Source organism: Cucurbita moschata, unplaced genomic scaffold, assembly GCF_002738365.1.
Source record: "Cucurbita moschata cultivar Rifu unplaced genomic scaffold, Cmos_1.0 Cmo_Scf00032, whole genome shotgun sequence".
NCBI lineage: Eukaryota > Viridiplantae > Streptophyta > Magnoliopsida > Cucurbitales > Cucurbitaceae > Cucurbita > Cucurbita moschata.
In genome coordinates, this window is record NW_019268548.1 from 1,948,991 (window position 1) to 1,961,045 (window position 12,055).

The window sequence follows — 12,055 nt, forward strand, 5'->3', positions numbered from 1 at the left end:
AAAAAAAAAAAAAAAAAAAAAAAAAAAAAAAAAAAAAAAAAAAAAAAAAAAAAGAGAGAGAGAGAGAGATTATTAGGTGAGAAATGTAAAGTAGAAGGAAAGGAAGGTTGATTGGAGTGTTTGATTTATTTAGTATCAGAAATATAATGTAATGTGATCTTATAATCAATGCTTTGACCAATCTCAGCAGTCAACATCTTTTAGTTTGACCAATTTCTCTTATTTTCTGAGTTCTGACACTTTCACACACGTGGCCGAACATTATTGGCTATTGCTCTGACAACAGTTTTTCTTTTTTCTTTTTAAATTATAATTAACAGTTTTATGATTATATTATTCTTATCATGTATTTATTGCAATCCTCAAAGTCTACATTTTCATTATAAACCCAACAAAATATTGAACAAAGTATTGAAAGAAATTTAAAATTTTGACTTTTAAATTAACAAATATAGATATATTAACTTATCTCTAGAATTTTTTTTTCCAAAACTTATTCTCAATTGACTAAACTAGTTTGAACAACTAAAATTATAAACGTGGGCCAAGCGTAGGGACGATTCACTAAGAACTTCTCAGCTTATGTGCTAAATGGTCTCCCATTCCAACCTTCTTTGAGCTTTTGATAGCGAACTCAAGAGAGAGAGAGTTTTGAGAATTCAACCGAAAGTCACCGTGAGATGAGCCATTTACCATCCTGATAGGTGTCAAGTGGAAATGAAGTGATGTATGCAGTTGAGGCATCCTAACATATTGGTAGACTTGAATCTTGTTCCAACGACCCAATCAATTCAATTAGACACTCCCCATCTATTTTCTTTATTCAACTCTTTGATAACACGAAAAAATCGAGAAAAAAAAAAAAAAAAACTCTACCCTCCCTCTCTAACTATCAAAGGAATAGAAGAGCATAAGCCTTTGGTGTCCCATCCCAGTCAAGAATTGGTGTCTCACAATCACTATCTAATATGCTTTTTCTCTCTTGCGCCCCCATTCAGTGGTTCCCATGTCATTACAATCACATACCATCGAAAGAGTAACTAGAACCAATTCCTTGGTAGCTCAATACATGCACTCTTTACCAGCTTATACATTCATAGCACAAGACTTTACAACTCAATGTGTGTTTTATACCCATCACCAATATATATATAGAAGACAATTAATCAAAAGGTTAACTAATCTAGGGTTTGGTCTTCCATGTCCCATCTATGACTTTTTCTCCACCATTTTATCTACTTCAGACATCATAAAATATTCTAAAACTACATTTATTATTTTCAATATTTAGTAAGATGCTAACAAGTTTAATTAAATGTTGGGAAAAGGTCAAATGAATAAGATGCACTCAAAATTCTTCAAAATGTATTTATGAATAAACTTTCTATTTATTTATTTTTATTTTTATTTATTTTAAAATTCTAGAAGGAAGCCATGGATACCAAAGGCTTTACCTTTTATTGGCTCAAATGTCAAGTTTGGACAAAACTAAACTTCAATATTCGGTAACCTCCAATTCTCTCTTTTCCCTTTTCCTTTTCCATTTTTAAATGCTTTATTATTTTACACTCTCATTTATAAAAATGAATTTCTTCCTATTATTTATTCAAGTCATTTTCCTTCTTTAAAATATATATATTTGCCTTAAAAAGCAATTTTTTTTTGAAGTGTTTATAAGTTAAAAAATATTGTAATTTTAGACTTTTTTTTATTAGTATTTTTCTTAAATTTTGGAAAATAGACAAATAATAATAATATTTAATTTCTGTACAATTAAATAATATCTAAAGAAGCATAGGTTTCAAATATGATTATTAAAAAGATTATAAATTTGAATTTTATTCCTTGAAAATAATATTATTTTTTTTCCTTTAAGAAAAGGTTGATTTTGGAAGAAAAATCCAAAATATAAAGGCGGCATTGATATCATCTCTGTTTCACGGTTATGTGTGTGGCTATATATCATTTTCGTCGTCACGAAACTTGGCATCATTCCAAACACACTCTTTTTCCTTTTTGTTTTTTTTTTATCTTCCTTCCGCAGAATGTTCATGGACGACACGAGCGAATCCAAGCCTCTAACCTCACAGCACAGACAAGATCACCACTATGACGAAGACGGAGACGAAAACGAAGCGGAGGAAGCTCTCTCCTTCTCCGATCTTCCGCTCGACAAACAGAAATCCGACGGCCACACTCCGGAGAGCTTCCGGAAGAATCCACGTAGGTCCTCTTCCGAGCCTCTCGATCTCTTTGAATTTTTCAGTGCTGGATTTATCACCTCTGAGATTTCTCCGGCCGAGGATTTGATCTTCTGCGGCAGGTTGCTTCCTCTCAATGATCATTCTCAGCTTACTACTAGTACTAATCGTACAGCCGAGAAGAGTTTCTGGAAGGATGAGAGTCGAAAACAGACTGTCTTTCGAAAGCGCTCTGAGTCATTGTCTGGATTGCAGAGCTCTGTTTCTCGATCGAACACTGCGAAGATCAATCTCAAGCGGAATAGCCGATCGCTCGATTACCGCAAGCTCTATCGCCAAACTAATTCGATTTTTTCACCGACGGCTGAAATCGATCGTAATTGTTCGATCAAGGCCGGATTGAAGCCTGATCCACTGAACAAAAAGGCTTCGTCAAAGCCGCGGTGGTACTTGCTAATGTTCGGAATGGTGAAGTTTCCAGCGGAGATGGACCTCAGCGACATTAAGAGCAGACAAGTCCGCCGAAGTTCGTCGGCACTCTTTCCGGCGAACGAGAGTAAAGGTAAATATCACTGCAATAATCGGAGCTCAGGCGAAGCGACTTGGAGGATCCTTAGGGCGCTTAGCTGCAAGAACTACGCTAGTGTAGATGTAACGGCGTCGTTAACTGCCTAAGGTACGTGTCACGTGGATAGCACGTGACTAGCGGTTACATTCCCGTTTCGTACTACATTGCCCCCCATTGATGCTGTGACATTCCAGGACCACGAGAAGGTCAGTATGGGAAATTGAAATTAAAATGAAAAATATCATACGCTTCACGTCCAAAGGGAAGGATAGTGTACAGTGGCGGAGCGTGGGCGATGATGGTGCGTTCTCTTTGCTATCTTTATTTTTATTTTATGTTTATTTTGAAAAAACAAAAAAAAAAAAAAAAAAAAAAAGGTTTGAGATGAATGAGATTCACGAGAATCATATTTATATTAATATTTATTAGAATTCTGTGAAATATTCTTTTAAAATCAATATTTTCCTCATAGAAGTTTGGGTTTTATTAGTAAATGCACTTCACCTTTGAAAACGACCCACACACAATTTATGCCTCCTGCATTTATTACTCTTTTATTTGTCGTTCCATTTCGGTAATGTTCTTCATTTATGTAATGTATATATCATTTAAAAGAATGATTCTAAAAATGCTTTTAATCACTTTAGCTTTTTCTTTGCACTTCACAATTTAGCAGAGATAGTAAGGCTCCTCCAGCCCATTATAATAGTGTTCAAAGCTGTTCATATTTTAATTGTATGTCCAAAAAGTGGCCTCAGGAAACTTGTATGTTGGGGAAGATTCATGATTATATATGCCAACATATTTCATCCACGCCGATGTTGATGTCAACTAGACAACATGATAGGTCCCCTCCATCCAAGCCTCTTCTTGCGTCCAATAATTCCCTATATACATAATGTCAATTCTGACATTAAAATGTATTGTAGCGTAGAAAGGAATTTTAGGGTCCTCACTCTTGAGCAAATCATTTCTTTCATATTATGATGCCAATACAATTATGGCTTCGGCGTCTCATGGAAAGGAGAATCATTTCCAACACATAATTTCAAGTTTCAAGAAACATAAGTGAGACTTTTTGGATAAAGAAATAACAATAATAAAAAGTTCACCTTTACCCATCAAATCTAATCAACTCATGCCCATTAGTTCTCTAATACCTTTGGAACTAATACCTTTGATCTTATGTCTAATAGATCCAAATCGAAAGTCATATTTAGATGGTTATCTAAGCATATTAAACTAAATTCGTAAATCTCGAAAGCTCTTTTAATTTCAACCATATTATACTAGTAACTCAACAGGGGAAAAGAACATAGAACTCGCACTTAACTCGTTAAGCTTTGGCTACTGCCTTTTAAAAAAATGGCAAAACCATCTACCAACCTATGCAATGAAGAAGTTTAGACATGCAAAGTACAGACAGCAGCTTAACCTCGATAAATGGAGAGTTTAGACATTTTTTTCCTTCTTCCACTTGATCCACTTGATCCACTTGATTGTTATCTTTCCTTGGGTTCATATCATAATCATGAGACTAAATAGTTGGATGTCTAAGATGGGGCAAATCTAGGCAAGTACCGAGGCCAGGAACAAGATTTCTACGACATTCAATCTACCAAACAATCCTAAAAAATGCATACCTCACTTAGAAAACGAGGAAAGAAAAGCATACCTTCAAGGCTTCATCAGTTGCATGTATAGACACCAGACTCAAACTTGTGATATGTCTCGTAGAAATCCGTCTTACCCTCGGTAGCCGGCCGTAAGGAAATCCCAGAAAGTGTTCTATAACTCTGAACCGAAAATTTCACATAACCAACCACTTCAAGTTCTTCTCCATCATCTTCCTCGTTCCTATCCACAGGCATCCTTGCTCTCAACTTTCCAGGAGCACCTTTCAAAGGAATCTCCGTGACATGCCATTTCAATTCCTTTTCGGACCTATTCAATACAGCTTTTGGAGACACCTTTAACAATGAAGGATCAACCGGTAGTTTTAGAGTAAAAGTTACATCTTTCAGAGGTAGTGGCAAGTCAGGGTCCACAACGTATTGAACCATCACGGAAAGTAGAGTCCCGCTATGACGTTGTATGAGACGAACTCTCAAAGGCAATGGGGTTAATCTTGGTAGTAAACTGTACTTGATAATTGGTATGGGTTCCTTTGAAGGCGCTGTTTTCAAGTGAAACATTCCATTTCCAAGGCTGCTAACACGAGAACTCTGCACCACAAATCTCTTAACTGGAGCTGTGTCCTCCACACGAAATGAAAACTCTGTCTCTTTGTCATCCGATGTTTTGGGTGGCAAAGTTTTCAAGTATACGACTCCCATCATTCCTACTCTTGCCAGCAGCGATTCTCTGAACTCTGCACTAATCTGTTCTATGATATAAATTTCGGGACCCTTCATTTCAGTCTTGGTAACCAAGCTATCAAGTGGAGTTCCTGCACCACTAGCATCCCCAACAGCCGCTTTGGTTCCATCACTTTGTCCGGTCTGCAAGAGTTCCAATCCACCGAGGCCTTCTGATTTTTTAACCTTTTCAGGACCCACGAACTCAGATGGATCCAATCCTCCACCCCAAGCATCGCTGAAGCCCTCAAAAGTTTCTTCCATTGTAGCTTGATCAGTACTGAATTCTATACCACCATAGTTTCCTTCGAATCCCTCCACACCAATACGTGTTGAATGGGTAGCTTCTGCAGGTGGCAATGTTGGCACCTCAAGACCCGCCAATACCATAGTCAAATCCGTGGCAGAAGGGTCCTTGTTTCTCTTGAACCCACTTATGAGCTCTTCAGGCTTGTTAATCATGTCACTTGCTGCAAATGGATCCTGCTCAATGGCGGGTTCCTCAGTCTTCTGTTGCAGCTGATCCTGTTGCTCATTCACAGTTTGAGTGGCAGGAGCAAGGGATGAAGCTATTTCGTCCCCAGCTTCGAGAGTCTCCGTGGGTAACTCAAATCGCGCATTTGAAAAGGCCTGCACATTGGCTTCATGTTCAATTGAGTGAATCTCCATGGTATTCCAACGGTCAGCCCCTCGAATCTTACTCTCTGTATCCAGAGCCGAATGAACCATTTTCGCAATACCATCGCCGTGCATCGAAGCGAGCATTGCCGCAAGCCGAATACTGCTGACACCTCTTAGAACAATATCCAACGCCATGTAAATCTCGGCGTATTTCCGGCTAAGCTTCTCCGGCGTGACATCAACACCACGACAGGCCGTAACAGTGACATTAACGGCTTGGTTTACGATATGGATACACTCAAAAACATTAACAGAATTATCTTGATCAGCAGTGGTAATCCCAAGGACATAGATGCCATTGACAAGGCGATAGACAACTCGGTAACGGCTCTCCACACCAACAATAACCTGACCATTAGAGGCGGCCAAAGGATGATCACCAAGGGAGGCAATAGAATCGGCGAGCGAGGAATCATCACCAAGGACGGTCGAGGAGTTGTGGCTGTGGTGCTTGGTGGCAGCGAAGGCCAAACGTGTCTGGCGGAAGGCGGATAGGGCAACTAGCGCTCGCGGGGGAGGGAACCACTCGCGAGTTTGGAGGAGGATATCAGGTCCATTAGCAGGTTGCAGAGCAAGGGCTAAACAGGACATGGCGGAATAATGGATCCAGATCTGACTGCAATAAAGGGAATTGAAATTCTCTGGTCCTACGGCATTGGGGTCGAATTTGGGAACAGAAATGGAATTGAGGACATACTTGGATAGAGATGATCTTCAATTCCGGCTTCTTCAAGGTTCTGGAATCTTGTCCCGACGGAGGGAGGGAGGATGAAAGATCGCAGTTGGCGCCGAGTCGACGAGTGGAAACGGTTTTAACTTGATAAAATTTAATAAATAGACAATTATTTAATACAAATCGAAACTACAGCCCAAGCCCAAGCCCAAGCCCAATCCAAAGTTCCCTAAATTGAGAGATGGGCCTGATTGGGCCTACCCGTATTTGCCAGAAACAAAACACAATTCTATTTATTTTTCTTCTTTTATTAAAAAAATAAGAAACAAAGCATGTAAAAATGTTATAAAGCGGGCCTTAATAAAAGGGAGAGTTTTGATGGTGATTTTAGGGGGTGGGTTTGTGTCAACCGCAGGTGGGGTTAGCGAGAGAATGGGTTGACATAACAATAGGGCATAAATTCAACCAGGGATGGCTGGCTTTGGATGTTGGGGAAAAAAAGGAAATGGGACTCTTAATGGTGGGTCTCTCATACAGTTCAGTGGCTGCCCAGAGAGTGTTTGATTTAATGTCTGAATGAAAAAGAAGGCTGTGGGTCGTTGACGCACTTGAAGTAGGCGTTCTATTCATTCGTACGAACGATCGTCGTTTGCCACACAAAGTGTAAGTGTTTGGACTATCTTCTTTCTTTGAAAAACATTACTTATAAGATTGGAAAAACCTGTTCCGAGCAGGCTGAATGAACCGAAAATAAATGGGATATTATAACCCTCTCTAGGTTGCAATAAAGCCCAACCCTATTATCTAAAACCTAAACCCTAAACTTGCAACGGGATTATAGTATAGGGATTATACGATGTTACGTTTTGACTTTAGGCAGATATAAATTCACATGCATTTAGAGAAATAAATAAATTAATTAATTAAAAAAAAAAAGATGGAAAAGACAGAAAAGGGCAGAGATGAGTCAGGTGTCAGTTATCACCACGTAGACCAAAGATCTACTCGACTCCACCCATCGAATCTTTCCCTTTCCCATAACTCAAACGTCAAAATCAACACCTAAGAATTTCTTACAATAATAATAAATAATTATCTGACTTTCTTCTTTTCAACCCAAAATCATAAAAAGACAAAATTACCCCTCCCTCTTCTATCTTATCCATTCACCATCTTTACATCACTCCTCCTTTCCACTTCCTTTTAATTAAACTATTCCTTATTATAATTTAGATTAATTTTGCAACAAAGTTTATTTTATTTCATCAATTCATAAGAATATAAGCAAAACATTATAAAAGAGTATCAATTATAGGGACCCCCCACTTCTCACACCTTTGCATTGGGATCCATGTGTTAAAATCACAAACTTCCATTAAATTAGTCAAAATTGCATTATTTTCATACCAAAATGATGACGTAATATAAGATTTCATTATTATAACAATAATGAGGATAAATTATGTTAAAAAGACTGAATTTTTACCATTTTTATTACTCCCTACTTGTATTGTCGTCGTCTTTTTCATCACCTTCCTCTGTTTCTTTGCTGCGATCCTCCTCAAATTCAGACGCTTCTTTTGGACTATCCAAAGTTCTCTTCTCCTGTTCTTCTTCTTCTTCTTCTTCTTCTTCTTCCTCTAAACCCATCTCCTTTTTGCTCAATTCTCTACCATTTTTCTCTGCTCTTGTTTTCAATGTCTCTAACAGCTCTGTTAATGCTCTGTTTTTGCAGCGGCGGTTCTTTATGAGAAGCTCGCTCACATCCGCCGGCGTCGTCTTTGCCTTATCGATTACCTCTTTGATTTCATCCAACACGGTGCGATTGGATTCATCTTCGCTGTAGTTTAAGTAATTCTTCAGGAGTATCTTCAATGCCGAGAAAGAACAGTAACTCATGAAAATGTGCATATCCATTCTCCCACTTCGAAGCAATGCAGGGTCAAGCTTCTCAATGTGGTTCGTTGTGAACACGAAAATCCGCTCACTGCCACAGCAAGACCACAACCCATCCGTGAAATTCAGCAGCCCAGAAAGAGTGATCGACCCGGCACCGTTTTTGTCGCCGGAAATTGAACTGTAACCACCACCGCCGGATCGGATATCCGGCAAATCGAAGTAGCTTCTCGACCCAGAACTCGGATTTTTCTTTTTCCGATCGGTGAGGTTTATGGAGCAATCGATGTCCTCGATGACAATAATGGACTTTGAAGTGGTTTTCATTAGGAGTTTACGGAGTTCAGAATTGTTGTGTACCTCAGTGAGTTCGAGATCGTAAATGTCGTAGCCGAGAAAATTGGCCATTGCAGCGATCATACTGGATTTGCCAGTGCCAGGAGGGCCGTATAAGAGATAACCCCTTTTCCAGGCCCGGCCTGTCTGTTGGTAAAAGCTTTGACCTTTAGCGAAATCTTGAAGATCTTCCATAATTTGTTGCTTCCTAAGTGGGTCCATGGCCAATGTGTCAAATGTGCTAGGGTGTTTAAATGGCACCGATTCCCATGGATTGCCTCTCGAATCCAACGACCCGCCGCGTGAATTCGTGAACAGACGCCGTTCTTGATTTTTCCGGCGGATTTCATCGGCTCTGTCCATGACAAAATCGAGATACGAATCTAAAATGAGGGGTTTATCTTGTTTTTTGATCCGGAGAGTGAACCCCCTTTTCTCCTCTGGCAGAGGACGCCATAAGTAGCCCTGCGCTTGCCTCTGGGATACGATGTGCTCCCATTGGACAGTGACGCCGTTGAAGGAGTCACGGATGCAGTCATTGTTGGCGAGGCCGAAGGTGATGGCGCTGGAATTGACGGCGCGCGTGAGGCTCAATCGATTGCCGGAGATGGAGACGGATGAGCTCAAGTAGAGTTGGACGGCGTTGTAGAGCTCGTTGGTGTTGACGCCGTCGATTTCGGTGATGTCGAGGTAAACGTAGGAGGAGAAGCATCGGAAGATTTGGGTAAAGAGTTTGAGGGCGGCGAAACGGAGCTCCGGCGGGAAGATTGCTTGGAAGAGAGATTGAGAGAAGGCGAGAAGGCCGAGAAGTGAGGCCATAGTGGACCAATACTCCTTCATCCTTGACGACGCCGGAAAGGGGTATCGGAGATGAGAAGGAGGCGTTGGTGGAAGAAAATAAATGGGTGAAAAGGGATTTGGTGGAAGGTTTTATAGAGGAGAGAGAAAGGGGGGTTTAGAGAGAGAGTGGGTGGAGGATGTGGGGAATTGGCTGGCTGGGACAAAAGGACAAGGGGAAAAACAAAATGGGTTTTTGGAGTTTCTTTCATGGGTAGAGATCATAGATGGCCCATTCAAAATTCGGATTTCATAATTGATACTTTGGTTTTTACTCTTTGACTTTTCAGATATGAACACGGCTGGATGATGAAAGTTACACATTATCTAATTTAGGGACCGATCATTGATTTATAAGTGAAAATATTATCTATGATAGGTCGGGCTTTCCTATGTTGAGTGACGCCTTTTGGGAAGCCTAAAACAAAGTCATGAGAGCTTACAGTGAAACTGGACAATAGAGCAAAGTCACGAGAGCTTACACTGAAAATGGACAGCAAAGCAATGACAGCTCATCCTCAAAGTGGACAATATCATAAATGCATGCATCTTAGAAAAATTAATAGTTCACTCAATATAGAATTTGTTCCATCAAAACACAATTAACTATGAGGTTACTATGATTGAGTTAGAATGGTACATCTTATTGGTATTCGGGTAAATTTTCAACTCTTCAAGTATTTATTATATTCTTATGATCGCTGTCATTCGAATATAATTTTAGTTAATTAATATATCTATTATTTACTCGAGCGAGTGTTACAATATATGTAATTATTTAAATCTATAAATGATATAGATATACAAAATTTTGGAAGAAAAAAAAGATGGATTGGAAGAATGTTTCAAAATTTGTTTTAAAGAGAGGAAAAGCATGAAATATTTTTAGAAGCGAGATAATATAAGAAAATTGAAATATTAGTTAAAATTATATTTTTAATAAATAGAAGCTAAAAAAGGGGGGATTTTTAAAAAATGAGAACCTTCTACAGAAGAGGGTATGGTTATAACGCCGTGTGTGTGCTGACCTGGACGGCCACGTGTAATATCCTAAGCTGATTGTCTGTTGAAAGCATAATTAATTAATTAATGATATTATTATAAAATTTGAGGGGGGTAATTAAAATAGTTAGGTAGTATGGATTAAGATGAAGATTGATTAGTGGAAAGGTCCAACCACTTCAGTGACCCAATTCTGGTTTTAATTTAACCTAAGATCCATTAACCAATAATATAATGATTTTTTAATAATGACCTATGCGGTTATCTGGAATTAATAATATAATTTATTTTTATTTAAATACGATGGAAAAAGTATAAATAAAGAAAGAAGAAGAAAAAAGGAAAAAGGAGGTGAGGCTGACACACAACACAACATAACTGATAGGAATGGATATGGGTTCATGCGATGTCGTCACTTTTGTTTTCTTGTGTTGCTTAAAATAATATTAATTCCATGGTTAAATGGTGGCCTCTTCGTCTTCTTCCTCTGCCTCTGCCTCTGCCTCTGCCTCTGGGGAGTGGCTCTCTGTCCAAAGCAAAGATCCGAATCGTTGGTTCATTTGGGTTCGGACCCAAAATCCACTCTGTTTTGTGCTGATAAAATGGGTCAGACGCAGAGGGTGCGCAATGGAACAACGAAGCAACCCTTTTTGGGGTTTGAGTTAAAAACAGGACTTACCTTACCTTGCCTTACCCACCACGTCAAACCCACAGTCACGTAAACCCATCAGAAACAAACAAATTATACGACGCCTTGAATGTGTTGTTGGAAACAACAACAACAACAGAGAATCTTTCTCTCTATTGATGTTATTAGGAAGCCGAAGCAGAAACAGAGAAGCAGAGAAGCAGAACAGTTGTGAATGGTCCTTCTTCCCTAATCTCTACCTCTTCTGTCAATTAAATTCGAAAAAAAAAAAGCTGGTTTTATTTAATGTGGAAAGACATCTATGTCCCTCTCTCCACAAATTAAGAGCATCTTAAAATTCAAACTATACACTTTGCCCTTCCTCCTATTGCAACTAATCCTCAATGTTTGTTGATCTCCTCGAATTTGGCTATGCTTCGTTCACTTACAGTCACAATTCGGGTTGAACTCGATTGGTTTGCTCGCACCTGTCATTTTGTAGTTTAACGATATATAATTTCCCCCACCATAACAAAAAGTTGGGGATGTTCATGAATGAAGCTGGAGACCAAGAAAAACATTCATAGTGATGTGTCGAGGAGTGTACAATTATACAGACGAAGAAGCAGATGAACACATTCAATGTTCACATTATTCCCGACACTAGAAAATGAAATTTGAACAATACAAGAATAATACAGAATTTAATGAAATTTAGAGATTCTGAAGCAACCTCAAGGTGGAGAGGACTGTCGGTCTCTTTAGCACTTATGCAATATCAAAGTGAATGGCAAGATGGGACTTGCAAGCAAAATGTGGATCCCTCAATATCCCTTTTTTTTTTTTTTTTTTTTTGTTGCCAAAATTGGTTCCTCT

The 12,055-nt window shown here is 39.0% G+C and overlaps 3 protein-coding genes across 5 annotated transcripts; 1 reads left to right on the forward strand and 2 right to left on the reverse strand.

The window, feature by feature from the left end:
* Positions 1-1,939: 1,939 nt before the first annotated feature.
* On the forward strand, positions 1,940-3,815 carry LOC111429953. 3 transcript variants are annotated; one of them, XR_002708246.1, is made up of 2 exons: positions 1,940-3,070; positions 3,519-3,815. XR_002708246.1 is itself a non-coding variant. In XM_023066041.1 (2 exons), exon 1 carries the CDS (start codon positions 2,046-2,048, stop codon positions 2,874-2,876), a length of 831 nt encoding a protein of 276 aa, XP_022921809.1. In that variant the 5' UTR covers positions 1,941-2,045; the 3' UTR covers position 2,877; positions 2,964-3,285. The 3 variants fall into 3 exon arrangements, 1 of the variants encoding a protein (XP_022921809.1); XR_002708247.1 differs by having other exon boundaries at positions 3,528-3,815; XM_023066041.1 differs by lacking the exon at positions 3,519-3,815 and having other exon boundaries at positions 1,941-2,877; positions 2,964-3,285.
* Positions 3,123-6,604, reverse strand: LOC111429952. Its single transcript, XM_023066040.1, has 2 exons — positions 4,445-6,604; positions 3,123-3,656 (listed from the first exon to the last, which is right to left on the reverse strand). Exon 1 carries the CDS (start codon positions 6,396-6,398, stop codon positions 4,458-4,460), a length of 1,941 nt encoding a protein of 646 aa, XP_022921808.1. The 5' UTR covers positions 6,399-6,604; the 3' UTR covers positions 3,123-3,656; positions 4,445-4,457.
* Positions 6,605-7,834: 1,230 nt separating this feature from the next.
* On the reverse strand, positions 7,835-9,677 carry LOC111429688 (AAA-ATPase At5g57480-like). Its single transcript, XM_023065630.1, has one exon. The coding sequence runs from the start codon at positions 9,550-9,552 to the stop codon at positions 7,975-7,977; it is 1,578 nt and encodes a 525-aa protein (XP_022921398.1). The 5' UTR covers positions 9,553-9,677; the 3' UTR covers positions 7,835-7,974.
* Between the last annotated feature and the right edge of the window lie 2,378 nt (positions 9,678-12,055).

Excerpts from the sequence above, each read along its gene's own strand:
- LOC111429953 (XM_023066041.1), top strand. The coding sequence starts at position 2,046 with ATGTTCATGGACGACACGAGCGAATCCAAGCCTCTAACCTCACAGCAC.
- LOC111429952 (XM_023066040.1), bottom strand. The coding sequence starts at position 6,398 with ATGTCCTGTTTAGCCCTTGCTCTGCAACCTGCTAATGGACCTGATATC.
- LOC111429688 (XM_023065630.1), bottom strand. The coding sequence starts at position 9,552 with ATGAAGGAGTATTGGTCCACTATGGCCTCACTTCTCGGCCTTCTCGCC.